The sequence below is a fragment of the Ascaphus truei genome, chromosome 18, assembly GCF_040206685.1.
Source record: "Ascaphus truei isolate aAscTru1 chromosome 18, aAscTru1.hap1, whole genome shotgun sequence".
Taxonomy (NCBI): Eukaryota; Metazoa; Chordata; class Amphibia; order Anura; family Ascaphidae; genus Ascaphus; species Ascaphus truei.
The window spans coordinates 2,971,004-2,998,793 of NC_134500.1; the positions used below are offsets into that span (position 1 = coordinate 2,971,004).

Consider the following 27,790-nt stretch of genomic DNA (forward strand, 5'->3'; position numbering starts at 1 on the left):
GGGTTCACAGTGTACAGACATACTTAATATATATATATAAATAACACATTGATTTTGATGAGGCAGGAGGATGGGTTGCTCTTTCCAATCCTTAACAAAATATGCATCTTTAATCAGTGACAATATCCAGGACTGCTATTGTATTTTGTTTATTATAATGTAGGTATGTATTTCATTTTTGGAAAAAACTAACAGGCCAATAAATAGTTTTATTAAAAATTGTGTATACATTGTACTGTTTCATCTGTTCTGAACTACTTTACCCATTTGTAACATCTATGAGAACTAACACCTTGACAATAACTTTCCCTCCCTCTTGTTCTCTCGATTATGCAGGTCATTGAGTGTATCACACAAGGACGCGTCTTGGAAAGACCCCGAGTGTCTCCAAAGGAAGTGTATGACATTATGCTGGGGTGCTGGCAAAGAGAACCCCAACTGAGATTAAACATCAAGGAAATCTACAAGATCCTTCAAGCCTTAGGAAAGGCGTCACCAGTCTACTTGGACATCCTGGGCTAGCAAAGACCATTTCCTAATTGTTCCAACCCTATTATCCTCTTCTTCCCTTTCCTGCTTTCCCAGAAAATGTCTTCATATGAAAGAAAAAAAAACTCAAGTGCCTGCTAACAACACAGAAAGAAACCTGTAAAGGCAGATACATTGTATACTGTACATCTTCCACCAATACAACCAATGAGGAAGAAGCTGCTGTTACAGATCTGAAAATACGTTTGGGAACTTAAAGAATGCCACTGGAAATGTGGATGTTGTTTGCTCCTGTTCTGGCAGTGTGCAAAGCTCACTACTCAATTAAATGCATTAAGACAATCCTAATCTGAAGCTCCATGATGGTATCAAGCCTTAAAATGAAGCTGTAATCATTGGAGTATTAAACCTTGTTGCACATACAATGGTGGATTACTGCAACCGAATACATTGTCTCACCTAGACTGGTAATTTGATGAGCCATGTGTGTATGCAAAGAAGATATAGCAAACGGCATCAAAATCTTGGGTACAAAAGGAAGTTCAATTCAGCCATTTTTGTGGAAGCTGTATATTTACCTACTACAGTTCTTCTAAATTTATGGACGATTTTATAATTTGTTAACTCCTAAGTGTATAGAATTTCTGATTTCTGGAAACGTAAAATGGTACCTACGGGTAAAACAGTATCTTTGTTTAAGTCAATTCAATTTTTTTTTACACTTTGAAAACATATGGGATAATCGCTCAGTGTAAAGGGACCACAGCAGGCGACGCGATTTTTTTTATTGAACTATTAAGCACCTAGTACCTTTAACAAGTATTACAAATACACATTCTTTCACATACGTACGTAAATGTAACAATACCATTAAGGCAGATATCTAGTCGGTTCTGGATACATTATGTTTGTTTGTGCCCTCCTACTTTGGGGGTTTTGAAGTGGGATGTGTTCTTTCAAAGTAGTTTGTCTCAGGACTGAATAATTGAATGATGTCACATTTCAGTGGCTCCCTGGTCATTGTACATTATTAATTAACAGAGTATACCGGTAATTATGAGGGACACATTTATTTTCATAAATGAAACAAGAAAATAAAAATAACTAATTTTATTGGTTATGTAAGCATGTAGGAGGACTTTTTAATGAGATATATTCACACCATACCACACATTTTTATTTCTAGCTTTATGTTGCCCATAGAACACACATTAATATAAAAGTCAGGCATTTAATTGGGCTAACATTGCATTTACATAATTATAGAATTATTTCATAAGTTAGACATGGGTTCCACTGTTATAGTTACGTAATTGTGAGCTCTGCTGTCATTTTTTTTAATCTTATTTTTTTTAAATTCTATTTATACCCTTGACTTAATCAGAGATCAAAGTAAAAAAAAAAAAAAAAAATGGAATTTACTTTGAGATGGCTGATTCCACCACTAAATTTAAATCACAAGCAAACGTCACCTCTCATCCCCATGCCCCGATGGACCGATGCATCTACCTTTGCGCTGTTGTGAAGTTGCAAATCAAGAGGAAAGGTTACATTTTCATGTGTGGGTTGGATTTAACAATGAGACAAACCTCAGAATGGCCACTTCCCAGCCTCGTCAAAGAAGAAATGGGCAGCTTGAATAATGGAAAACCAACTTTTGATTTGGATAAACAAAATCCTAAAGGCATGAAACAAAAATCTTCATGTCTTCAAGCTTCTGAAAAAGAATAATCTTGTAAGGTACAGTACATATTGGACCTTCAATTTCCGAATCACAAACAGGTTGTATTATTAAAGGCAACATTGGAAAAACACCGCCAATAGTGGCTTTTGTCAATAAAATTCATTTTTTTTTTTGCTTCTTTCTATCTTGCGCTCGATGCCCAAACATCTGCTGCTGGCATCTAATTTGCTTCTGATGCTCGATGTCACCACTAATGCCAAAAAGGACCAGTGATGCCATCCAGACGAGATGACCTTTGTGCAAGATACCTGGCATGCTGAATGTGAAGTATAGTCAAAACGATGAAATAGCTCATGAAAAAAGGTTATGGTGATAAGAAATTGGAACAGTCACCTTCAACATATGTATTGTGTGTATGCTGTGATAAGCACATGAATCTGTGGGACAACAATGGCAAAGCCATTAAGAAGAGGTCAGAAAGGTCCCTGATATCCTTTCTTCACAAAATTGAGCAGTGATACAGAGAAATAGACAATATTGACATCCAGGCTTAGTTTAATGAGGAAAGAGAGACAACTGACCCCAAGTGAAGATTTAAAATAAGGGGCAGAGGACAGTGTTGTAACCCTTTTTGTTGATTGCATAATTATAGTAACATTCTGGTCGCAAATGAAAATAAGTACTGTATTTGAATTCAGAGTGGAGTCTGGTAGAGAGACAGACCATAGTAGCTTAGGCCTTCAAACATAAGTTACCTGTAGTTTGTTGGCTAAAATTAAGTGTCACATTTAACTGCTAGACTACAATATTATCTGTGCTATCAGTGTGTGTTGTTCAAGCCACAGCTTATAAAGAAGAAAAGTGTATTCTTTCATTTGAAGTTCTTTCTTGTTGACAAAGTGTTTTTTAAGCATTGTATGTTAGTGGGATGTACTATTTCCATCATTTTATGCAGGGGGTTTGATCAGTAAGAAGTCTCCACGAATGGCCCACCAATGTGGGTCTTCACCTCTACAGATACAATGCAGAACGTCCACTGATTATTCCATGGGTTCTATATATGAGGCTGCTGATAATTGTCTGTTGATACATTGCAAGAAAGCTTTGTGTGTGATGGCTTCACATATACAGTAGGAAACTTGCTAATCAAATTTCGAACGTTTGTTAAATGTTTCCTATGCACAGAGGGTAATGCCATGTAACATCTCTATGATAGAACCAGTGCTATTTCATCAAACAATATAGGAAGTCAAATACATGTACCATGTTTTTTGTGAGCCAAGTGGAACTGCTCCTTTTATCTCTATTGGAGGAAAAGTATCAGGTGTCATTAACAGATTCTTCACAGTTTTAATGGTAGAAGCATTGCTACATATAAGTGAGCAAGGCTGGTTCAATTAAGTGACGGGGGGGGGGGGTGATCTTCCTCTTGATTTGCTTGCAGATCACACTGCACTTGCAATTTTAGCAATGAAAATGTGACATTTTGCATTGATAGGGCAATGTAAGAATCAATTCTTGGAGAGGACAGGCACAGCCCAATTCACAACAATGTAATCTTCCTGCCATTGAAGCTAGAAAATGCAAAGTGATTTGCTTCTGAGTCTCAGTGAGCAAGGCGTCACTCTGGTTTAATACAGATCTGCGCAGAGCTGACACCTCTTCTTTCCGTAACAGAGGAAGAGTATTAATGTTCGCTCAATCCAAGAGACCACAAACAGTTTGGGACTTGAAATTGGGAAGAAATTGGCACCAATTCATTTCCCACACAAAGCGGAAAGAAAGGTCCATTTCCTGCAGGCTGGATGGAACTGACTTGCTGTATTAAGACTTCAGAAGAGCTCTGTCTCAAAGTCATTTCTGCACTGTCAGGCGACACTGACATCTAAGTTAACCTCTACGCTGAGAGTTTTACAGGGAGCCTGATTGTAATGCATATGATATTGTACATCCATAGGCACAGTAAATCTCACTTGAAACCCTGTTTATATCCACCCTGCTCTGTTTGTCAGTTTTTTGTTCAATATATGTATGCAGAGGGGAAGAGGCTAGGCAGTTAGTGGGACATGCAATTGCTCTGATTGACCTCAGCAGCATCTATTTCTGACCACTCTCAGGCATCCACAGATGTACGCTGTATTCCAATTTGACAGTAGCTATAGCCTACAGCTTCTCCCAGGGTGATGTACAAATCAAGTGAACAATAGAGCTCTGAAAAGTGGTAAACACCTCTAAAATCAGAAGCCTATACAGGGGGGAAAATGAAATAAACAGTAGCTAGCAGTCACATTGATATGATTAGTTATAGTTTGAGGGCAGCAAATGATTGCATTGCACATTTTTCTCCAGCAGTGAATGAGTTAAATAATGAGTTGCTATATATGTTGCTATATATTCAAAATGTTGCTGCTCTCGGATCAGGCCAATTAATTGATAAAGCATGTGTTCATTTGGTAACATCGGTAAAGGGATTACGTTAGGGATTATCATATTTGACATTAGTTTGGTGACACATCGGTACCTGCAATACAGGTATATTTAGTATTAACTTGGTAACAAATTGGTACCTGCGATACAGGTGTATTTGGTATTAGCCTGGTAACACATTGGTACCTGTGATACAGGTGTATTTGGTATTCGCTTGGTAACACATCGGTTCCTGCGATACAGGTATATTTGGTATTAGCTTGGTAACACATTGGTACCTGCAATACAGGTATATTTAGTATTAACTTGTTAACACATTGTACCTGCGATACAGGTATATTTGGTATTAGCTTGGTAACACCTTGGTACCTGAGATACAGGTATATTTGGTATTAGCTTGTTAACACATTGTACCTGCGATACAGGTATATTTGGCAGATATACATTTGTTTTAAGATCTACACTTGACATCCATTGCATTGGCTTTTGGATTGGAAATATGATGCCATTGCTTGCATCCCATTAACCACAGCAATTGAGACATGGCTATTGGTCAAAGTTTGGGGATTATTACTCTATTTAGAATACTGCAAAACCTTCATTTATTTCATTATAGCGTGATAATAATAGTAATAAAAATAATATATGAAAGATGCATTTGTTTATCCTGCATTGAAGCACAGTACCACTATTATTATTTGTATTTATTTTTTTGTTATGGCAAATAAGTATATTTGGGAATTTACCTAATGAATAATCTCAGCCTATAAATATGGGATTCATTCTGAAAGGAGAATTACAATATTAGACCTGTTTAAACCCATCTGCCGATAACAATTTGACACTCTGGGGGTTATTCATTAAACTATGATAGTGCCGGTCGGGACACTGTCACATGGAAACTCCCATTGAAGTAAATTGGGGTTTCTGTGCTATAGTGCCCTGATTGACACTATCATAATTTAATAAATTACCCCCATAGACCATATTTACTAAGCAGCCTTCTGCCATAAAACCCTTTCCTGCTATCACAAACACCCCAGAGCCCATTGAAATGAATGGGCTATCCACATTTCTTTCTGCACAATAAAGTGTCTAATAGCAGAAGGTGGCTTAGTGAATATAGGCGTATATTCTTTGGCTTTGGATAATTCACTTGCACACTGGCCTCGTATTTTACTTTGTGTTTGTTACCCTAAATCAGGGGTGGGCAAGTCCAGTCCTGAAGGGCAACCAACAGGTCAGGTTTTCAGGATATCACTGCTTCAGCACAAGTTGCTCAGTCTTCGATGATCAGGGATATCCTGAAAACCTGACCTGTTGGTGGCCGTTGAGGACTGGAGTTGCCCACCCCTGCCCTAAATTATTGAAAAGTGCTCTTTCCTATATAGGAAATATCCCTCAGTAGCACAGTACGATGTAATAAAATGCGGCTAACCTATGAGACTAGTCTTTGTCTTTCCGATTTCCCCACTTGAAATCCTGTAACCAATGTTCTATTATCTCTACTATTTGTTTAGTTATTCTTGAATGTCATAGGTTTAATGGAATGTATAAATAAATGATCAAGTAAAGTAAGCTATGGCCAATCCTCACATACAAAACAAAGGTACATGTGTTTGCAAAAGTGTCTATTTGTTCCAGACAATTAACTACCAAATATAAAAGCCGGAGGTCTAATTTCAGAAGCAATCAGTATTGTATTGACGTTAGCAGTTATATTCAGCAAATAAAATGTCCCCTTTCTTGCATTATTGATGCCATAAAACAGCACACATAAATCTTTGGATCATTTTTTTCCCTCAAAATCTACTTATGTCTTTCCTTGTGTGTTGTCGCTAGTTCCTGCCATTAGCACCTTGCTCATTACATTTATCAGAGTATAAAATAATACTGTCATGGACAGCGATATGAACTGCAGTATTGAAAAGAAATCAAAGTTCAGGCTTCCTTGTTTAGCTACAATAGTTGGACAATGGGAGCATTGTCTTGCATGGAGAGATGGACGAACCCGCCCAGATCTGTTTCCTGTATTTTCGTGATGTAAAAACGAATTTGGGCGGTTTCAATCCACACGGATTCATCAAAATCCGCCATTGGATACAACCCATGGACGGATTTGTGGCATCCGGGGATTGTATTGGTAATAATAACAAATCCGCAAAACGCGAATCACCCTTTTTGATCCACTGAAATCCGCGGACCAAAGGAACCGACCGATTCGCAAAGGATCCAAATTTGCCCAAAAAATTCACCCATCTCTACTTGCATATATAAAACAGAGCAAAATAGCATAGGACGATATTGCAATCTCCTCGAGGCAAAGTGTATAGTGCTTCAGGGTTCAATAAAAATACAACTCGTTTCTTTTCAATTAAGTCATTTCATGGGAAATAGGAATCTTTGAAAACAATAAAGGGAACATGTTCGTAATTCAATGGAGGAACATCTCTTGTTGAGTGGGTCCAAATTGTGCATACTCGACACCAGAGCAGTACAGTAGCGCCCATGTGTCGATAGGGTGAAGAGATCTAACAGATTCAAATCACCCATGGGTTTCTTTCATGTTTTTAAAGGCGAATATTCCTTGTAAAGTGGAGGTTTTAAAGTGATATACTTGGCATTCTGGCAGAGAAGGGGTTAACCACGAATTTAATATGGAGTGATGCTTTTAAAAGGTAAGCAAGGTTAACATTGAAAACAAAGCACAGCATGCCTATAAACTGTGTACTGAAAAGCACTAATAATAGCTTGCAAGTCTACACACCCTATAAATATGTATATACACAGTACAGAGTGTTCATTTGACAGGACAGAAACTGGTGTGTACACCATGTCCTCGTAGGAAGGACAGCATACTGCAACCTATCATTTATATCTTTATTGTGTGAAAATAGAAACTCACCAACATACATTACACAGTTCCGTTTGGACACTGGGACAGGGTTTTGTTGTGGACAAGTAATGGCCGTGCTGGAGTTGCCATAATCACAAATCCTATTGCTTTTTTTTTTTTTTTTTTTAAAGCGCACATGTGATTTTGCAGCAAGATTGATTTGCTTTTAAATGAGTTTCAGAATGTAAGATGATTGATCCTATTGCTCTGTAGTGCAGTGCTTTGATGTAATGGTGAAATGGCATCACAGGAAACTAGCAGAGAATGCAATCGTGATTTTGTTGTCATAGAAATTAGTTAGGCTTAAAAACATTTGTTTGAACCAACCATAACCTCTGCCATTCTTTACTGATGTAGACAGTAGATGAGCTTCCCAAATCTCAGACATCTCTTATGTTCTGTATTATTTTGTTTTATATACTCCCGCAGTAAGTCTGCCAAAGGCTATGCTTATAGTGCCGGCGACGTCAGGCTACGGTTGCTGGAAAAATCAAATTGAGGTGACTTCCAGCGATCGCGACCAATCCATCGCGCTGTCGCATCGCACTTACTATAAGCACACACGACGGCGGCAATGCATTTGTTTTGACGTCGCGTCACTGTCGCCGACACTATAAGCGCAGCCTAAGAGCAAGCCGCCAGCTTTCATGTTCAATGCATTATTACATGTACTGTATTTCAACTAAACCCTCTCTCATACATACAGCATGATTTACAGGTGAGCACACTCAACTAAACCCTCTCTCATACATACAGCATGATTTACAGGTGAGCACACCCAACTAAACCCTCTCTCATACATACAGCATGATTTACAGGTGAGCACACCCAACTCAACCCTCTCTCATACATACAGCATGATTTACAGGTGAGCACACCCAACTCAACCCTCTCTCATACATACAGCATGATTTACAGGTGAGCACACCCAACTAAACCCTCTCTCATACATACAGCATGATCTACAGGTGAGCACACCCAACTAAACCATGCTCTTATTTATTATGTACATATTAAGAAACAGATTTTGACTCCAGATAATCACTTAGCCCTTGAAATGACCTTATTGTCATATTCTATTGCATTGTGAGATGTTATGTTATAGGCTACGTTTCAGTACCATGGACAGCACATTTTCTGTTAGCAGCTCCTTTTCTACACCTGCTTTATTCTTCAGCATTCAACCTTTCTGAATACTAAGGGGAAAGGGGGACATCTCTACAGTATGTGACCACTGAACAAGAACTTGTTATATTGACAGTTCATCCCACTTCTTTCACTTGAATATATTTGTATATATTCAGGCTTTTCATACTACGCATAGCACATAACCATGACTTAAAAAAGAAACTTTTATCAACAAAACACAATTTCCAGATGTAGACAACCTTCTTGAGGCCCGTGGCATGCTCCAGCGGGGGAAATAGTATGATAACCCAGCTCCTCTTGTGCATGGCTGATTAAAAACAATGGCCGTTTGTCCGCTGGAGCGGTGGCTACGTCCTGCTGCAGTGCGCCACTGGTTGTGATCACGTTGTCTGCATCTGTACATATGATAACAAGATTGTCACAAATGTAATGGAAATGTGCACCAGTCTTAATAAAAGGTCTCAATTCATCCACTCACCTGCCGCCCCTCACCTGTCCCAAACACCTTTCTTCTTGTAGCAAAATACGATTTTGTCTTTAAATAAAGCTGCCAAATATGCATTTGTCCTGGAAATCTCACTGGGAAACTGAAAGGCCTTTAAAAAAAGAACAACACAAGTAGCAATTATGATCATTTTGTTTACTTTAATTCCCTTTTACCCTGAAGCAATGGTGAAAAGGAACTTGCAGCTTCATTATAGGCCAGGTCTTCTGCTATGTATTAGGCCACAAGCATCCAGAAACACTTTTCAGTTTCCTATAGTGTGTTTTTGTCAGTGGAGAAAGATTGAGACACCATCCTATGTAACAGTTCTGTCTGGCTGCTGTACAGTAACTCCCTGTGAATGGGATTGTGTTCAGCGTGAGAGCAGTACTCTCATTCAGTTGTCTCTTCCTTATCCTGATTTTAGGTTATAAATGACCTGTAGATGCATACAGCTGCTAATCATACACTTTTAAATAGATGATAGCACAGATGGAGTTGATTTATTAAGGGCTGTGGAGAGCAGCTGTGACGTCATCTGCTTTATGACACTTCATCAATGAATGCCGACTCATTTCACAACCACTAGCACATCCACGGGATAACTGCGTAACACCAAAGCGAGTACAGTGACTGGATATTTGAGATACAGCTTCTTTACCTTGGCACATCTGGTCAATACTAATAAAGCATTGTACATTATGAGATCTAACATTTGGGGATAGCAAAATAATGTAAAATATATAGTATACTTAATTCAAAAATCGCTTATCAACAATTAAATAATCCTTTTATTAACTTAACTTGTTATTAACTTATTACCCCGTCACCTTTGGCTACTCAGTATTCCTCTAGAAAGCAAAATCTAATAAACATAGTTTGTTTCATTTTATTTAATTATGTATTCATTCTAAAGTGTAAAGATACCATTTCTAACAATGAATTATGAAAACCTTTAATGTGTCTCTTCATTCTTCCTGCTCGCCTTTTAACAGATATCCTTACACTTTCTACTGGGATTCTAACCTTTCCATCACATTCTGCAGCATTGTCGAGATGTTTGCTAGTACAGTAGTTTTAGTTTGTTAGTTCATTAAACGAGTATATTAAATCACTGTCTTTTTATGAAATACACAAAAAATATTTCTAAATAGAAACAGAGCACTTGATATTTTTTAAAACACAGAGGGCTGTGAGTCAGTCTCCAAGCTGCAAAACGGAGGCAAGAAATGGCACAAATGATAGCATCAGATATACTACATAGAAACATGCTACTGAAAGCAAAGGAGACTGTTTTCTTGAACAAATCTGGTGCTGTTTGCTTGTCTCAGTTTAGTAGCTATGAGACTTTCAGACAAAACCCCCCTTGATTATTTTTTTTAATTGCAATTTTAAATAGCTTTGAAAATACTAAGATTTCACAGGATTTATTCCACGTTAGAGCATTAGTAAGCCGGGCTCTGCCTTTACATGCAGTATGTTTGTACTACTTTGGTTTCAAATATAGTTAATATAGCTCAGAAAGTAAAGGTGAATTATTACTTCGAGGAAAGGGGACCTTTAACATCCCCAGCAGACATACCTGCAGGCCGTTCCTTGCAAATACACAGAAGCAGAGCGACAGTCCTGGATAACTGCCGATTATTATAATTTATTCCAAAGAATATTAGGGCTGTGGTATGGTATATAAATCATGTGCTCTCACTTGGGTCTAACGGGACAGGAATTGATTAATGCTGGCTGGGCCAGCAGTGCAATGCTTTGTAATGAAGTGTAGGCCATCCCATCATGGAAAGTGGTCAACGTCTTATTTCATGCAGCTTTGTGTAAAATGTTTTAATTCCCGAAGCCTCCACTCATGTACCGAAAGGGTTAATTACGGAAACATGTCCTTTTGTGTTGTTAGATGTCTGTATATAGTAGTTGAAAACGGTTGTGTCGCTGTTTCTAAATGTGTTTCTTGTCCATTCCAACAAGACATGAGACTTGTATGTTTGTTAACCTCTCACTGCTATGGTGAGATGGGTTGCTTTGCTATATGATACATTGTAGACATTTACAATTATCTGCTTTATGATTAAATTATAAACAGTATATTTTTTTTCGTTCTCCAAAGCTGCATAGTGGTTTCTGGATTAATCCCTAAAATGATTTGCTATAAAGTACTTACTGTACATAAATAGCACCGTCACACATTCTGTTGTTTTTCCTGTTTGAAGCTCATAGTTAAATGGCCTGCTGCACAGGTAAGCACATATACTATAGCTTTAAGAGTATTCCTTGGAATTATTTATCAAACCCATGTATTTCAGCATCATTAAACTGTATCAGTGATGTGAGCTTAGGTAAAGGCATTGAAAAAAACTACTTGGACGTCATGCTTAATAGATTTGGTTCATTTGGGAAGGGTTAGAAATACTGCTTTTGCTAAGCATGTGAACTGTCAAACAAAACTAACCAATTAAAATGCATGCAGCCCATTTTCAACAAATTTCATGACTTATTTTTCTAAGGGTAAATATACTGACCTTTCAATTAAACACGCATATACTAACCACTCTTCTGTAAATGTTAAATGTTCCATATATCCTGTCATAGAAACCAATAGTTGTTTAGAGAGCTCCATACTAAGATGTAACATTAATTTATCATGTAAACTGTGTGTATTTTGCTTTGGAAGTCTGATCACTGAAGGTAGTGGGTCATATTTTACTTCATACTAATATTAGAGGATATTTGCATCTTAATTTTAAAGTGCATTCATTGGGATTTCGTATTTTACAAGAGTTTAAAAATGGCCACAAAAACTAAACATGCATTTTGCAAACTATCTTGCAAAGTACTTTTCAAAGTTTGCCTTTGACTGCTAAGCACGGGAACCGATAATATATCTGTTATCTCATAAAGAAGAGGAAATATAATGTAAAGCTTGTAACATGTCATAATTGAGATGCTATTATTTTCAGGAAAAGATTGGAAACTTGCTGTGTACCTAAAAATAATTAAAAAAATGTGCTTAGTATGAAAAAGTTATTTATTTAATGACATCACCAAAGGCCCTCATTGTACACATCACCTCCCTCATCTCTCCTCTGCAAAATGGTACTCATGTTTCCTGTATGTTCTTCAAACAGTCCAAAGGTTAACGAATTTCACCTTAATAATATAGCTTACTGCTGCATACAAAAGTTGTACACTTTCCTTGACTTTTGTTAAGAAAGCCTTTTTTTACCTATATATAAATATAAATATATATATATATAAACATCTGACATTAATGCTGTAAATATTCATTTACAATATGTCTCTGCTGTCTTATTATTCATGGTATCATAATCTTCAGTGTTCTGTTTATTGCCCATCTACTCATTGGTGAAAGTGTAATTAAACTTGTATCCTGACATAGTTTGTGTAGGTCTCTTCTCAAAATAAAGTACAAAAATATAATGTGTGGCTTTGATATCTTTATTTACTTATTTTGTATGCGTATATATGTATAATGTGAATCCGCAACAAGAAAACCTCAGTATTGTCCTTGTAAAGAATTATACAAATAAAAAGGCTTTATGTGCACAAAATACTTACAATGTTGTCAATGAAAACCCCAGAAATCCAGAATAAAACGTCTCTGAAGGTGACTGGCTAATGACAAACATTACTTACAATGGCTTATTCATTTCTCAGTTAATTACGTTGTCAGTATCCATCTGAGTGTCTAATTACAAAGTATCTAATGTCCACATTACAAGTAACAAAGATAGAAAATCTTTCCATGTTAGCTCCTCTACATAATATAGTACACATGGGAGCTCATGTTTTAACCCTCCACATCTGGAGAAACATCATAATTACAAGATATACAAGACTTACTCTGCTTCAGACTATAATTATGTCATGAAAAGCGAATCATCTGCAGGCCAAGAATACTTAAAATATGGGGAAATGATGTGGAAATGATTTACCTTCTCCTATTCTTCTTACAAATGTTCTTGCAATTAGTGATATGTTTTATCTTCACATATCTCAGGGGCAACACTTGCCGCTTCCTGTAATAGGCTAGTTGAAGTAAAGTTGTTTCTTGTACTGGCCCAAAGGGAAGACACAGCAGGCAGTTGTGAATTTATTTGGAGAAGATCCAGAACATGTTGGATTTCCATCTGTTACATCTGACTTCTAGGAGAAGGTTTTCTGCTGCCCTGAAACTGTACGTCACCCTATGATATAATGAATAGGGACGGGGTTTTTTTTACTATTTACTGACTGCTGTAGAATTATTGCATCTTCAACAAGAAGCAAAATAAAAGGCCCATGTAAAAGGGAAGGATTATTTCCATTTTTTTTATGCATTAAACAGAATATTTTATCTACAGCCAAACAGACAGACAGCCAGACATTATTTATTCTCATCAACGTTAGAATATTCCTATTTAAAGCTGGAGACCAAGCCATATCTTACATGTGTTTTTTTAATATAAATCAGTTCTGTACTATGAGAAAATACTTGTAGCATTAAAAAAACAACAACTCTAAATGACATTTGTAATGTATTATAATGTAACAAGCATATTTGTTTCTATAGCAATTATTTACAAAGTCACATCCCCTTCCTGCATATAATGTGACATTACACTGTCATTGTGACCCTGCTTATAATGTGACATTACACGGTGTCATTGTGACCCTGCTTATAATGTGACATTACACTGTGTCATTGTGACCCTGCTTATAATGTGACATTACACTGTCATTGTGACCCTGCTTATAATGTGACATTACACTGTCATTGTGACCCTGCTTATAATGTGACATTACACTGTCATTGTGACCCTGCTTATAATGTGACATTACACTGTCATTGTGACCCTGCTTATAATGTGACATTACACTGTCATTGTGACCCTGCTTATAATGTGAGAACAATTTCAACTTGCAAACTTCTGTTTTAATCATAGATGCCTTAGGCTGCGATTATAGTTGCGGTGTGCGCGACCGAGCGCGTTACGTCACGCACGCGTGAAACATGCTCCGAGGCTGGGAGCGATGGGGAGGCGGGGTTGAGATGTAATGAGTCTTCTGACAGCAGAGGGTCTCATGGAATAGCATGGCTTAGTACATTTGGCCCATAGTGTATAGTGGGTTATCATATATGTAAAAGAGAACAGGAAATGTGTTCAAATAAAACATGCCACTGTATCTGGGCAGAATGCATTCTTGACACAATGTACTTGATTTACTCAAGCTAATTACAAAAACTGTCAATAAAATTGGCTGAGAGTTTGCAAAATGCATCAGTAAGGAGTCAATATTGAACAAGACTTTACATGACTTCCACAGATTGCTTAGTCTGCAGCTGCTAATGGTTGAAGGTACACACCTATGCTATAGATTTATATGCCTAAGGCATGTCAAGTAGGACAAATATCAATTTCTTTCTTGTATGAAGATGAAAAACATATCTGTTAATCTGTTGCTCGTCTAAAGAGTCAATTATTCAGTATATGCTCGGCAACTTTGCAGCGCCTCTGGATCCACCTGAATCCCATCATGGAGATGATGGCATAAAGCCGGTGACAGGGTTTCAGAAAGAACACATGCGCATTATTTGGCGTCACATCACATTCCAGAAAAAGAATGTGAAAATATAGGAAACGTACTTTCTTCTCTGAAAACATGTTACACGCGATTTCTCCATGATAGATAATGTTTGCAGCCACAGAAACATACGTGGGCGTTGCTCATACAGTATGCAGAAACGGGGGAGAGAAAACAACAAAGAGAGAGAATACAATGCAAACAGCTTAGAAGAAGGGACCGTCCTAGTGTAAAAAACTTACTGTGTCTGCGAAATACATTAGACCAGGAGTGGCCAACTCCAGTCCTCAAAAGCCACCGACAGGTCAGGTTTCGAGGATATCCCTGCTTCAGCAGAGGTGGCTCAATCAGTGGCTCAATCAGAATGACCATCATCTGTGCTGAAGCAGGGATATCATGAAAACCTGACCTGTTGGTGGCCCTTGAGGACTGGAGTTGCCACCCCTGATTTAGACTGACCTATAGTACCCACACTATAATTATATAGAAGGGGGAAAAAAAAAAAATATATATATATATATAATATATATATATTGACGATGAAGACATTTTAGTCTCCTTATTGTTATTGGGACCTGCTGCAGTCTGTTGAGGTGACATTTTTATCCAGTACACATGCAGTTTCCAAACGTGAAAGATAAACAAGCTTCCCAACACATCCTATTCATTTAACAAATCAAAACTTATGTACAAACTTTTGCTAGTGTCACCACAATCCAAGGCCAGCCAAAGCAGTGTTCCGTATACCAGTCTCAGTCTGTGCATCACAATCACTGTGTTGCTTTCTCTTTGCATAATGAAGTGCTCTGTCTCACTTTTGTAAATAAGATGGAAAGGACAGGACATGACTAACTTACTGCACAAGTACATTACTGCATAAGTAATCACACTGAGTATTACTACAGAATCATTCATCATTCAAGATGCTTTTACCAGACTACAAGTTAAAGTCCGTAACTCATTAAAAGTGCAGCATCAGACACCGTGTCCTAATATAACCCATTGGGGATCGGCCATATTGACCTTATGAATATCAGCTTGGTATGGGAGAAAAGTCTTTGAGTTCACTGCCTTGAGGTTTCTTTCCATCATAATTAAAGGTTAATGGGGTGATGTTGCAATCACAGACTGAAAGTGCCATGCCTGAATGACTTCCATTACTTCATACTTAAATCTAACACTTTCTTACTTAATGAAAGGACAGCATTTGGAATTTGATGAGCTATTGTTCACTAAATTAGAACAAATATAGTGATCGTGTCATGAAATATAAATGTAAGTGGACAGAGCTTACATTTACAAAGTAAGTTTGTTTTGGGGTCATTTCTAAAGGATGCAACATTATTAAAATACCACATTGCATACAGTAAATACGTCCCGCTACCGCCTTCACCCCAAGCTCCGTGGATTTTGACAAATGCAGCTACGCTCTCAGAAGTCACCAAGCCCAATCACACATTAGTATTCCTTCCATTAAGTAAAGAAAACTAGCTTCTTATTCCGATTAAGCTGGAATTGTATTTTATTTTACGGCTAGCATGTTATAAGAAATCAGGGTACATATTTACAGTTTATCTGTCTTGCAGGGGAGTCAGACAGGGCATATATTCTGTCCATGTTAACCCTTTCACTGCTCACGGGCTAGCTGTGCTTTGCAAAACTGTATTATTTTACTGTATGTTAATTGTTAACATTCGTTCACGCTCAGTTAATCTGAGCGTAGATAGCTTGACTGGTGTCCTGGAACCGGCTGGCTCTGCCTGCAACCGGCAGGCTCTGCCTGGAACTGGCTGGCTCTGCCTGGAACCGGCTGGCTCTGCCTGCAACCGGCTGGCTCTGCCTGCAACCGGCTGGCTCTGCCTGGGACCAGCTCTGGCTGGAATTCCCCCTTGAACTCTTGACTGTAATTCTCTCAGCCATAGAAGTAACAGGGCCTCCCTCCCCACCTTTATACCTCATGCCACAGCATGGAACCATTAATGGAGAGATAAGGGCGGTGCCTTCATTATGACCCAGCAAACAGGCAACATTAAAAGAGAAACATGAAAACAGTCACATGGAAAGTCACATGGAACTTTGTAACATGTCTCCTGAACACAGAGTTAACCCCTGGTCCCTGCAGTCACACACACACACACACACACACACACACACACACACACACACACACACACACACACACACACACACACACACACACACACACACACACACACACACACACCTGACAGGTTGGGGTAATGGCGGGCTTGACCTTTACTAAAAGCAGTCACATTTACCCCTACCTTCACAATGGCCACCGGGGTCGAAGAATTAGAAACTTCCACGCCATTCTCTGATGACATTGCAGCTTCCTATTCAGCTGTGGGCGTGAGGCTTGAGTGGCAGCCATGTTGATTTTCCCAAAAGGGACCAGAAATAATTACACATAAAATGGTATATATCTCGAAATCAGGAAGATCATCCGAGCTAAAAGAAAAAGGAATTCAACTCTAGGGGACTTCCTGGTTCCGATTCTGTGAAAAAAAGGAAAGAGAAATGTGAATAGATGAAGTTACTGCTTTATTTTGTGTTATCTTTGTTATTCCCTCCCCTATTTGTGTGAAATGATTTGTATGTTCACTGTTTGCTCACCAGCGACACAACACAATTTCCATACCCTTGTAGTTTGCAAAACTCAAGAGCGAGAAATAAAGTAAAATATTTACCCCCTCAAACCCTGGAACATTTGATTACCCCTCCTGTTGTGTGGTAAAACTAGACGACGGGCTGTGAATAACATCGCATTTTATCCTTCCTGGGAATTAAATTAATCTGCATCCACAAATTAAAATTTGATGATATGATTCATTTTCACAGTGAACATCCGAGTTGTACTGTAATTGCAGAAACTACCACATAAACTGTGCAAAATTATTTGCCAAATTAGTTATTTACAGTGTAATGTTTTCAAACAGCTCTACATTCGAGAATATTAAATCGTAGTAATCAATCAGGACATTATTTCGCTAGTACCGATGCAACAATTAATATTATCCTCTTAGCTTTGGTATTTTGAAATAGTCCCAGAGACAGATTATGTAGTTATAGGTCGGTATCACATTTCTCTAAAGTACTTTGTACTATGATACAGGGGTGCTCAACTCCAGTCCTGAAGGCCCCCAAGAGGTCAGGTTTTAAAGATTTCCCTGCTTCAGCACAGGTGGTGCAGTCGAACACAGCCACTGATTGAACCACATGTGCTGAAGCAGGGATATCCTTAAAACCTGGCCTGTTGGGGGATCTTAAAGACTGGAGTTGAGAACCCCAGGACTGGGTTACTCCGGACTAACTTTTTCATCCATTAATGCAGGGGAGCGCAAACTTTTTCAGCTGCGCCCCCTTCCTGCTCTAGACCAGCGGTACGCAAACTGGGGAGCGCAAGATTATTTAGGGGGGCGCGGGCTGGGTGCTGGGAAACCTGGGGGCGGGCAGAGCTGTGCATGGGCGGCCAGAAGCTCCGTGCTGAGGCTGCTGCTCTGTGTCTGTGTCAGAGGGTGCGGGGCTTTCCTTCCCTGCACACAGACATCCCCTCCTCCTCCTGTGTTACCCGTCCCAGTTTTCAGCAGCATGGGGGACAGGAGGAGCAGGCTTACAGTAGTACTCCCCCGCAGGTGAATTCTGTGACATAATTTTGTGTTGTGCCTGTGTTGGTTGTGATTGAGTGTGTGTTGTGATTGAGTGTATGTGTGTCTGTGTTTGGTTGTGATTGAGTGTGTGTTGTGCCTGTGTTGGTTGTGATTGAGTGTGTGTTGTGATTGAGTGTATGTGTTATTTTGTGCACACACTCAACACACTACACTCACAGCACATTGCACACACACTCACAGCACACTGCACAGCACACTGAACACACTCACAGCACACTGCACACTCACAGCACACTGCACACACCACACACTCACTGCACACAGCACACACTCACTGCACACAGCACACTCGCAGCCCCCTACCCCCCTACCTCCGGTGTCAGCTGCTGGGAATGCCTGCGGGGATCGGGGCTAGGTGATTGGTGCAGGGCTGGGGGGATCGGTGCCAGGCTGGGGTGCGGGGCTGCTGGCTGGGAGGATCGGTGCCGGGCTTGGCTTCGGGGGGGGGGGGGGGGGGGGAATTGGTGCTGGTAGAAGTGAGACTGCTGGGGGAAGTGCAAGGGGAATGCTGGGGGAAGTACAGTGGCTGCCGCGTCTCACTCCACCTCTTCCCCCCTCCTCCCAATCAGGCGCGCGGCGGTCATTTAAAAAAAAAACGCGATCGGGTGGCCCCCGAGGACCGCGCTATAACGGGACTGCGCTATATTTGTATTTACATTGTATACCGTTTAACAAAGGTTTTTTTTTTTCATTTGATTGATTACATCAGGCAGGGGGGGCCCGAGAAATTTCATGGATGAAAAGGGGGGCTCGGCATAAAAAGTTTGCTCACCCCTGCTCTAGACCTCACGTGACCCCATTGCCATGGAGATGGACGTGTGACATCACACCGCATGGCACTGCGGTGTCTTTTGACGCCGTGTTGCCATGGCAATGGGTCCCTGCAGCTCTTCAGAATCCCGGTAAGGTAGTTGTAGGCCTCACTTGATCCCCTGGCATTTAATTTAAATGCCTGGGGGAAGAGCGCGGGACCCCTGCAACAGCCCGCGCCCCCCCCAGACAAATTGCACGCCCCCCAGTTTGCGCACCGCTGCATTAATGAAATCAGAACAAAATCTGCCCTCTTGATCTGAGATGCTGAACAAAGGTGTCAAACTTTGAAGTTAATTCAGAAGATTTGTATATATACGGATATTGCACCAATGCAGGTCAATAGCAAAAATGTCTGATCGGGCTTATCCCACACATTCCGCTAAACAGCGAGGTCCGTTTCAGTGGTTCCTAAATGAAGGATTATGTATTATTTGGGCTCATTTGCTAGCGGTAAAAGGCCCATATTTATTTGATGGTACCGTAGGACTTGAATGAGCCACAATATGTTTTAGGGAGTAGCAACGCTGAGTACATTTAGCCCGACTATTTAGGAAGCACATTTACCTTACTCGCTTTAGTAACAATTATATTTCATTTTTAACATGAGTTTCTTAAACATGGAGGCATTTGTATACAATATAGGTAGGAACCCAATGTGTCCTTGTAGTGTGTGAATTGGACATTAAGGGGCCTATGCAGAGAGCAGCGCTGTAAATAATTGGCGAGGGTAATAAATTGTACCTGTAATGGCGGGATTTTTTCTCTATATGCAAAAAGGTCCGAAATCTGCAATTAATATCAGTCATGAATATGGCGAGTTTCAAACGGAGAGATGCGCGCTGTTGAAACGTGGTAGGAAAAAATCGCAGGTTTTTTTTTTCTTGTCTCTCTGGCCGCCGAGCTCCAGCTTCTTGCCAACTTTTGTTGGCGGAGCTAATTGTAGAATTTCTCTCCATTTTAATGGCGCGATCAGCCGCTAGATGGTGATCGCGCCTTCCTGCATACGGCCCTTTTCAACAATGGCGAGATTTAGGATCTCGCCACCCGCGCGGCGAGATTTACAACAAAAAAAAAATGGCGCTTTTTTCTCAACTCGCCATTACCTACCTTTCTATAGCAATAATTCGCTAAATAATGCCGATATTTCCGTTCGCGCTGCTCTCTGCATAGGCCCCTAAGTTCCTACCTATATTGTTCTATTTATCTGGATTTCTGTGTTAAATGCGTTTGCTAATAATAATAACATGTTGTTGTATAGCGCTGCTAGTTTTACGTAGCGCTTTACAGAGACATTTTGCAGACACAGTCCCTGCCCCGTGGAGCTTACAATCTATGTTTTTGGTGCCCGAGGCACAGGGAGATAAAGTGACTTGCCCAAGGTCACAAGGAGTCGGCACCAGGTTCCTCGGCATCAAACTCAGTGCCAGTCAGTGTCTTTACTCACTGAGCCACTCCTTATCTCATAACATATACTTTGTTTTGGCCGGTTTAATTGGTTCTTATCTTTAGTTTGCCATTTTAATGCATTCTCCTCATTTTTCTTCTGTGTTAAGAGCAAGTTTACCCTTCCTGATCCCTCTGGTACTGAGACACATTAGAAATAAATGAGTCAAACTGTTGCTGCAGCAACAAGATACGTTGACTGAAAAGATCCATTTTCACAGATAGCCCTTCATAAAAAAAGGGAAAAATAAGAATAAATGTTATAAAGCTGCTAAATAAAAATCAGTGTGTATCACAATACAGAATGATGGCTCTGACTAGGGAGAGCACCATGCAATAAATATGAACAAATACATATTACTCAGAATATATCAAGCTGTGTTAGGTAATGTGTAGAGATTGCCGAATTAGTGAAAACCCGTAGCGGATTATGCACTACAAATGTTTTGGGATTCCGCCATCGGATTTTATATTAAATACGATTCGCCCGACATAGGGGGAGATGGGAAGAGAGAGGGACCCCTATATATATATATATACCCTGAAACCTCCCTTCAAACAACCCCTGGATACAGCTGTGCTCACAAACAAGCTCACCTGGGAGATACAGGTGGAGGGGGTAATTAACCCCCTAGCGATGCTTCCCTAAGGAAAAGCCAGATGTATACTTAAAGCTCAGTCTCTGTATACAATAAATTCCCAATGACAGTATGATTAAACTTTAGAGGCAATGTCCCACGGTGTCACTAATCAATACTGAAATCACAATTAGATATTTAAATATTTGTTGAAGTCGTAATAGACTCGACGCGCTGCTAGCAGGATAACCAACCCTATCTTTGAGGCAAACAATGTTAACTCTGCGCATGTGAAAGCGTGGTGAAAAACATCTATAATGTTGTGAGTATTGTTGAATGACAATGTACTCACTCCTTTCCGTAGGTCCTCGTATTGCAGCGTGGTCCTGCCGAAATGGTTGCGTGAAACGCATGAGGGGTGTTGTTTCCTTGCTGTTTCTTTTAATGTGCCAATAGGCCATTTTTTGTACAAGAGTATAGCAGCCCAGTCTTATTTACCCTCTGAGCAGTTGCACCGCCTACAGCCTTTTCCCATATTACTTGGCAGATATGCTATTGGAATATGCTAATTTAGAATGCAAAGAGTAATTTCCCATGGGAAATTTCAATTGGGCAACTTTTGGAGCAGGTTTCATCAGCTGTGAGCATAGCTCAGGATTCGCTCATACTCATACTTACTCAACAGGAAACATTAAAGGACCATATTTACTAAGTGGTGCTAAACAGCAACACTCCATGCGGTCCATTCAAGTGAATAGGCAATAAAGCATCTTATGGCACAGTATGGTGCTGTAAGAGTTCCATCCAGGGTATTGCTGGAGCTTGCCCTTGCATGACTGTTGAGGACATATTGGTTCTTGGCAAGTCTCTTCCTGAACTTGGTTATTGGCTGCACCTGTGCCAGGGCTTAAATAGCAGTCAGTGACGACCAGCCCCTGCCTGAGCATAGTATGTTTTCCTATGTGTTCCTTGCCCCCGAGATCCCGAGCCTTCCCTGTTCCCAAACCTTCCCTGTTCCCGAGTCTACCCTGTTCCCGAGCCTACCCTGTTCCCGAGCCTATCCTGTTTCCGAGCCTACCCTGTTCCCGAGCCTACACTGTTCCCGAGCCTTCCCTGTTCCCGAGCCTTCCTTGTTCCCGAGTCTACCCTGTTCCCGAGCCTACCCTGTTCCCGAGTCTACCCTGTTCCCGAGTCTACCCTGTTCCCGAGCCTATCCTGTTCCCGAGCCTACCCTGTTCCTGAGCCTTTCCTGTTCCCGAGCCTTTCCTGTTCCCGAGCCTACCCTGTTCCCGAGCCTACCCTGTTCCCGAGCCTACCCTGTTCCTGAGCCTTTCCTGTTCCCGAGCCTACCCTGTCCCGAGCCTACCCTGTTCCCGAGCCTACCCTGTTCCCGAGCCTACCCTGTTCCCGAGCCTACCCTGTTCCTGAGCCTTTCCTGTTCCCGAGCCTACCCTGTTCCTGAGCCTTGCCTATGCTTGAGGCTGGCCCGTTATTTTGGATTATCTGTTGCCGACCCCAGTCTGTATCCTGTCTTTGCACCTTTGCCGCCTGCCGTGACCTCTGCCTGGATCACGACTACTCTAACAGGACTGTCCCCTGGCTCTGGTCGATGACCTTATACCCTTACCTCAGCCTGCGGATCTGCTTCCTATTGGAGACGAGCACTGTTACAGGCGCCTTATGTCTTAGCACAATCTGGTGAATATGACCCAGAATCTTTAGATAATAAATCAAACTCACTTCTGAAAGTAAGAAAAGCTGGAAGGGGGTGATGGGCACAGTAAAGTACGGTATAGGCCAACAGGCAACCCTAATCTGTCCTAAAATGTATACTAACCCTCTGCTATTCTGTCATTTAGATAATTACATTGACATATAGTGCACATTAAATTGATGCACTCCTTCTGTTCAACTAATAACTCCTAGAAAATGTAGAGAGACAAACAACAAAATGTTTAACAGGCCAACAAAATAAGCCAAAAAACCCCAAATTCCTTTTTCACAATTGGGATTAAATAGAAGAAAAACAACAGCTTTTGTTTACTTCTCTATAACTTTCACAGGTTTTGTACAAATCAGAAATCTAGAAAACAAAGAACTGAAAGCAAAGGATAAATGAGCCCAGCATACGCATGAAGTCAAAGCAATCGGACTCCATCTGGAAAGCTGCTTGCTACCACTTTACAGTTTGTGATTGAATGCAACCTGTGGTGATCTGGATTACTGCCTGAGCAGAATATAATAAAGACCATAAGCGTCTTTCTACCGGCTGAAATTCGGTCTGTAATCATGTTTAACAAATGGGTGTAGGAGAAATCCACCCAAAATGCCAGTCTGATAACTATTGTCCCTACATTATCCCAAAGAGCAGAGGTTTAGGTAAGGCGTGGGTAAGGCGTGGGCAGTGCCAGATTTGCCGCTAGGCCCGATAGGCCCAGGCCAAGGCGGCACAATTTGGGGGCGGCAGATTTTCACTGCTGCTTCCTGACCTCACAGACACTGTCCTCAGGCTCCACCTCCCCCGAAACTGGATTGGAGGAGATGTCTGAATGGGCGGGGCCTGCACGCAAGTGCACAACGCGGGAACAATGTTTCAATTCTCTCTGAACACGCTTTGCAGCTGCTGCCTGTGTGGGGAGGGGGCGGCAGGGAGAGGGGAGCACGCTGCCTGTGTGGGGAGGGGGCGGCAGGGAGAGGGGAGCACGCTGCCTGTGTGGGGAGGGGGCGGCAGGGAGAGGGGAGCACGCTGCCTGTGTGGGGAGGGGGCGGCAGGGAGAGGGGAGCACGCTGCCTGTGTGGGGAGTGGGCGGCAGGGAGAGGGGAGCACGCTGCCTGTGTGGGGAGGGGGTGGCAGGGAGAGGGGAGCACGCTGCCTGTGTGGGGAGGGGGCGGCAGGGAGAAGGGAGCACGCTGCATGTGTGAGGAGGGGGCGGCAGGGAGAAGGGAGCACGCTGCCTGTGTGGGGAGGGGGCGGCAGGGACAAGGGAGCACGCTGCATGTGTGAGGAGGGGGCGGCAGGGAGAAGGGAGCACACTGCCTGTGTGAGGAGGGGGCGGCAGGGAGAAGTGAGCACGCTGCCTGTGTGAGGAGGGGGCAGGGAGAAGGGAGCACGCTGCCTGTGTGAGGAGGGGGCGGCAGGGAGAAGGGAGCACGCTGCATGTGTGAGGAGGGGGCAGGGAGAAGGGAGCACGCTGCCTGTGTGAGGAGGGGGCGGCAGGGAGAAGGGAGCACGCTGCATGTGTGAGGAGGGGGCGGCAGGGAGAAGGGAGCACGCTGCATGTGTGAGGAGGGGGGGCAGGGAGAAAGGAGCACGCTGCCTGTGTGAGGAGGGGGCGGCAGGGAGAAGGGAGCACGCTGCCTGTGTGAGGAGGGGCGGCAGGGAGAAGGGAGCACGCTGCCTGTGTGAGGAGGGGGCGGCAGGGAGAAGGGAGCACGCTGCCTGTGTGAGGAGGGGGCGGCAGGGAGAGGGGAGCACGTTGCCTGTGTGAGGAGGGGGCGGCAGGGAGAAGGGAGCCCGCTGCCTGTGTGAGGAGGGGTCGGCAGGGAGAAGGGAGCACGCTGCCTGTGTGGGGAGGGGGCGGCAGGGAGAGGGGAGCACGTTGCCTGTGTGAGGAGGGGGCGGCAGGGAGAAGGGAGCACGCTGCCTGTGTGAGGAGGGGGCGGCAGGGAGAAGGGAGCACGCTGCCTGTGTGAGGAGGGGTCGGCAGGGAGAAGGGAGCACGCTGCCTGTGTGGGGAGGGGGCGGCAGGGAGAGGGGAGCACGTTGCCTGTGTGAGGAGGGGGCGGCAGGGAGAAGGGAGCACGCTGCCTGTGTGAGGAGGGGGCGGCAGGGAGAAGGGAGCCCGCTGCCTGTGTGAGGAGGGGTCGGCAGGGAGAAGGGAGCACGCTGCCTGTGTGAGGAGGGGGCGGCAGGGAGAAGGGAGCACGCTGCCTGTGTGAGGAGGGGGCGGCAGGGAGAGGGGAGCACGTTGCCTGTGTGAGGAGGGGGCGGCAGGGAGAAGGGAGCACGCTGCCTGTGTGAGGAGGGGGCGGCAGGGAGAAGGGAGCACGCTGCCTGTGTGGGGAGGGGGCGGCAGGGAGAAGGGAGCACGCTGCCTGTGTGAGGAGGTGGCGGCAGGGAGAAGGGAGCCCGCTGCCTGTGTGAGGAGGGGGCGGCAGGGGACAGTGCTGGCATCCACTAAGGATGTGTGTGTGTGTGTGTATGTCTGTGTGTGTGTCTGTGTAGATCTAGATCTGTACCGCTTTCTGGGCCTTTATTTGCTGTTTTCACGGACCCAGCAGCAGTGTAACTGGAACTGCTTTGATATCAGTCTCTCAGGGTTCATACCTTATTCCAACAGGTGGTTCTTGCAGCTGGGCATGGTTCTCTCATATGATAGACAAGGTGTTAAATGGTGGCAGGAGGAGTTTTGTAGTTTCGAATAAAATATTAGTTTATTTAACTGTTTATCTGGGTTGATCCGAAAGAAGGATCAAAAAAGTTCCCTCACAGTAGAGCACTCAGTGTGCAGGATACAGTAGGTGGACTAACAATGGTCTAACAGATAAATACTGTTGATAGGTCAATTGAGCCCATCATAACCGAATTGGCCAGGAAAAACAATAACATTTTATTCAAATATATATATTAAAAACACATAAATCACATTCAAACAGGTCACTATAGCACCTCCTTGTATTCCTATAGAGGCTGCACTAATATCTATTGCTTTAGGGATATTCTCCTTTTTACGCTCCCTCTCTCCTTCATTATGATACTAGGGAGCCAATATACTTACCAACTTATATGTCACACGGACAGTACACTTATTAAAATCAACATTTGATACACAACATGATAGTGAAACTTACCATTGACGAATATGACCCGATTGGATCACGGGCATTAACTACGTCTCCATGACTCATAGGAGGCGGGACTCTATGCATATAAATAAGACCTGAATGAGCCAGGAAGCATACTCCTCCCCTTGAAGAAGCGTGTTTAGCCCACGCGAAACGATCGTCGGGACGTAATGACGTCATAGGTGACGTCATCAGAAGTGGCAGCGTCACATCGTAGGAACAGCAGGAAACTCTCCAGCCAGGCTTGTATCAGCAAGAGCTAATAGTGGTGCAATAGCTGTGATTCTATTTACCAATGTGCTACTGTGCCAGAGTGCTTTTTATCTACCATGGTCTAAACCTTAGTGTGTTCTATTTGCTACGGATATATGCCCTATCGTAGTGGTGATATTACACCCACGATAGAACAGCAGGGTATATTAGAATATGTTTTATTGTGGTAGCTACACCCTACTAACGATGCTACATCAGGACTTATAGAGCCTAGACCACACAGGTTTATTTGGTGATTAGGATACAGCTACAATTACCGTTTACCACTTCTCCATGGTGGGAACAGTATTATATTGAACCACTGTTTCACTTTGTATCTACCACAAGAATAATATATCTGTTCGCCACTATGTTATGAAGGCTTATTTCATAGTATCTACCTAGGCTGAGAGTAATACCTACCTGCTTGTACTTACCTGCCTACCTGGATATTAGAGTCTGTAATAATAGACGTTTATTGACAGCATCATAACAGATATTAGAATCAGACACCAATGGTTGTAATTTCGCTGATCTTGCCACTTCACTATGGGGTTATTTTAATGTTTGAATGTGATTTATGTGTTTTTAATATATATATTTGTATAAAATGTTATTGTTTTTCCTGGCCAATTCGGTTATGATGGGCTCAATTGACCTATTCACAGTATTTATCTGTTAGACCATTGTTAGTCCACCTACTGTATTCCACACACTGAGTGCTCTACTGTGAGGGAACCTTTTTGATCCTCCTTTCGGATCAACCCAGATATACTAGTTATATATCCCTCAGAGCACCTGTGGTTGTATCATAAGAATTTTTACTACATATACGGATGAGCGGTTGTTTTTTCCTTTATAGATATTTAACTGTTTAAAGCTGCAGTTCAGGCAATATCCTGCATGTGTGTTTTTTTTAATAAATCAGTTCTGTAGTAAGAAAAAATACTTTTAGCATTTTCGGTTTTTAAAAAAACAACTTTGAAAGACCAATTTTCTTGTATTCTATTTTAACAGCCATTTGCTAAGGCACTGCCCCTTCATGTCCTGTCACAAGCCCTGGCACACCCCTTTGTCAGCCCTGCCCTCCCTCTAGCACATGTCAGTGCAGGAGTGCTCATGAATATTCATGAGCTTCCACTGCCAGTCAAGCAGATTATAAACAAATGCCAGCTTTTAATATGTCACCAAATTTCGACCTATCAATACATGGAAAACGAATTGAGCTGCAGCTATACAGTTCTTTAGCTAATTAGAGATTGCACACATGAAACTATTGAAGTAAAAAAATAAATGTTAAAAAAAAAAAAAAAAAAAAAGACTGAACTGCAGCTTTATCACATTTCTTCCTCACAGAGGCTGTTGAGGAGGCGCATCGCTTATTGCAAATGTACAGTTTATATTTACATCTCCTAAACTAACCATAGCAAAGGCTTCTATCTGAACTAA

At 42.0% G+C, this 27,790-nt stretch overlaps 1 protein-coding gene and 1 long non-coding RNA gene across 10 annotated transcripts in view; one reads left to right on the forward strand and one right to left on the reverse strand.

Moving 5' to 3' along the window:
• NTRK3 (neurotrophic receptor tyrosine kinase 3) overlaps positions 1–12,576 on the forward strand; it is a 420,101-nt gene extending 407,525 nt beyond the window's left edge. For all 7 annotated transcript variants that reach the window (XM_075575194.1, XM_075575195.1, XM_075575196.1 and 4 more), the window contains one exon: positions 337–12,576. In XM_075575194.1, coding sequence (XP_075431309.1) covers positions 337–522 — 186 coding nt within the window. In that variant the 3' untranslated portion in view covers positions 523–12,576. The remainder of the gene's footprint in view (positions 1–336) is intronic.
• Positions 8,835–17,554, reverse strand: LOC142468737 (uncharacterized). Of its 3 annotated transcripts, XR_012788862.1 has the most exons (5): positions 17,007–17,554; positions 13,092–13,343; positions 11,658–11,718; positions 9,124–9,241; positions 8,835–9,040 (listed from the first exon to the last, which is right to left on the reverse strand). It is a non-coding gene; the product is annotated as an uncharacterized LOC142468737 (long non-coding RNA). The 3 variants fall into 3 exon arrangements; XR_012788860.1 differs by lacking the exon at positions 11,658–11,718 and having other exon boundaries at positions 17,007–17,551; XR_012788861.1 differs by lacking the exons at positions 11,658–11,718; positions 17,007–17,554 and adding an exon at positions 16,290–16,486.
• Between the last annotated feature and the right edge of the window lie 10,236 nt (positions 17,555–27,790).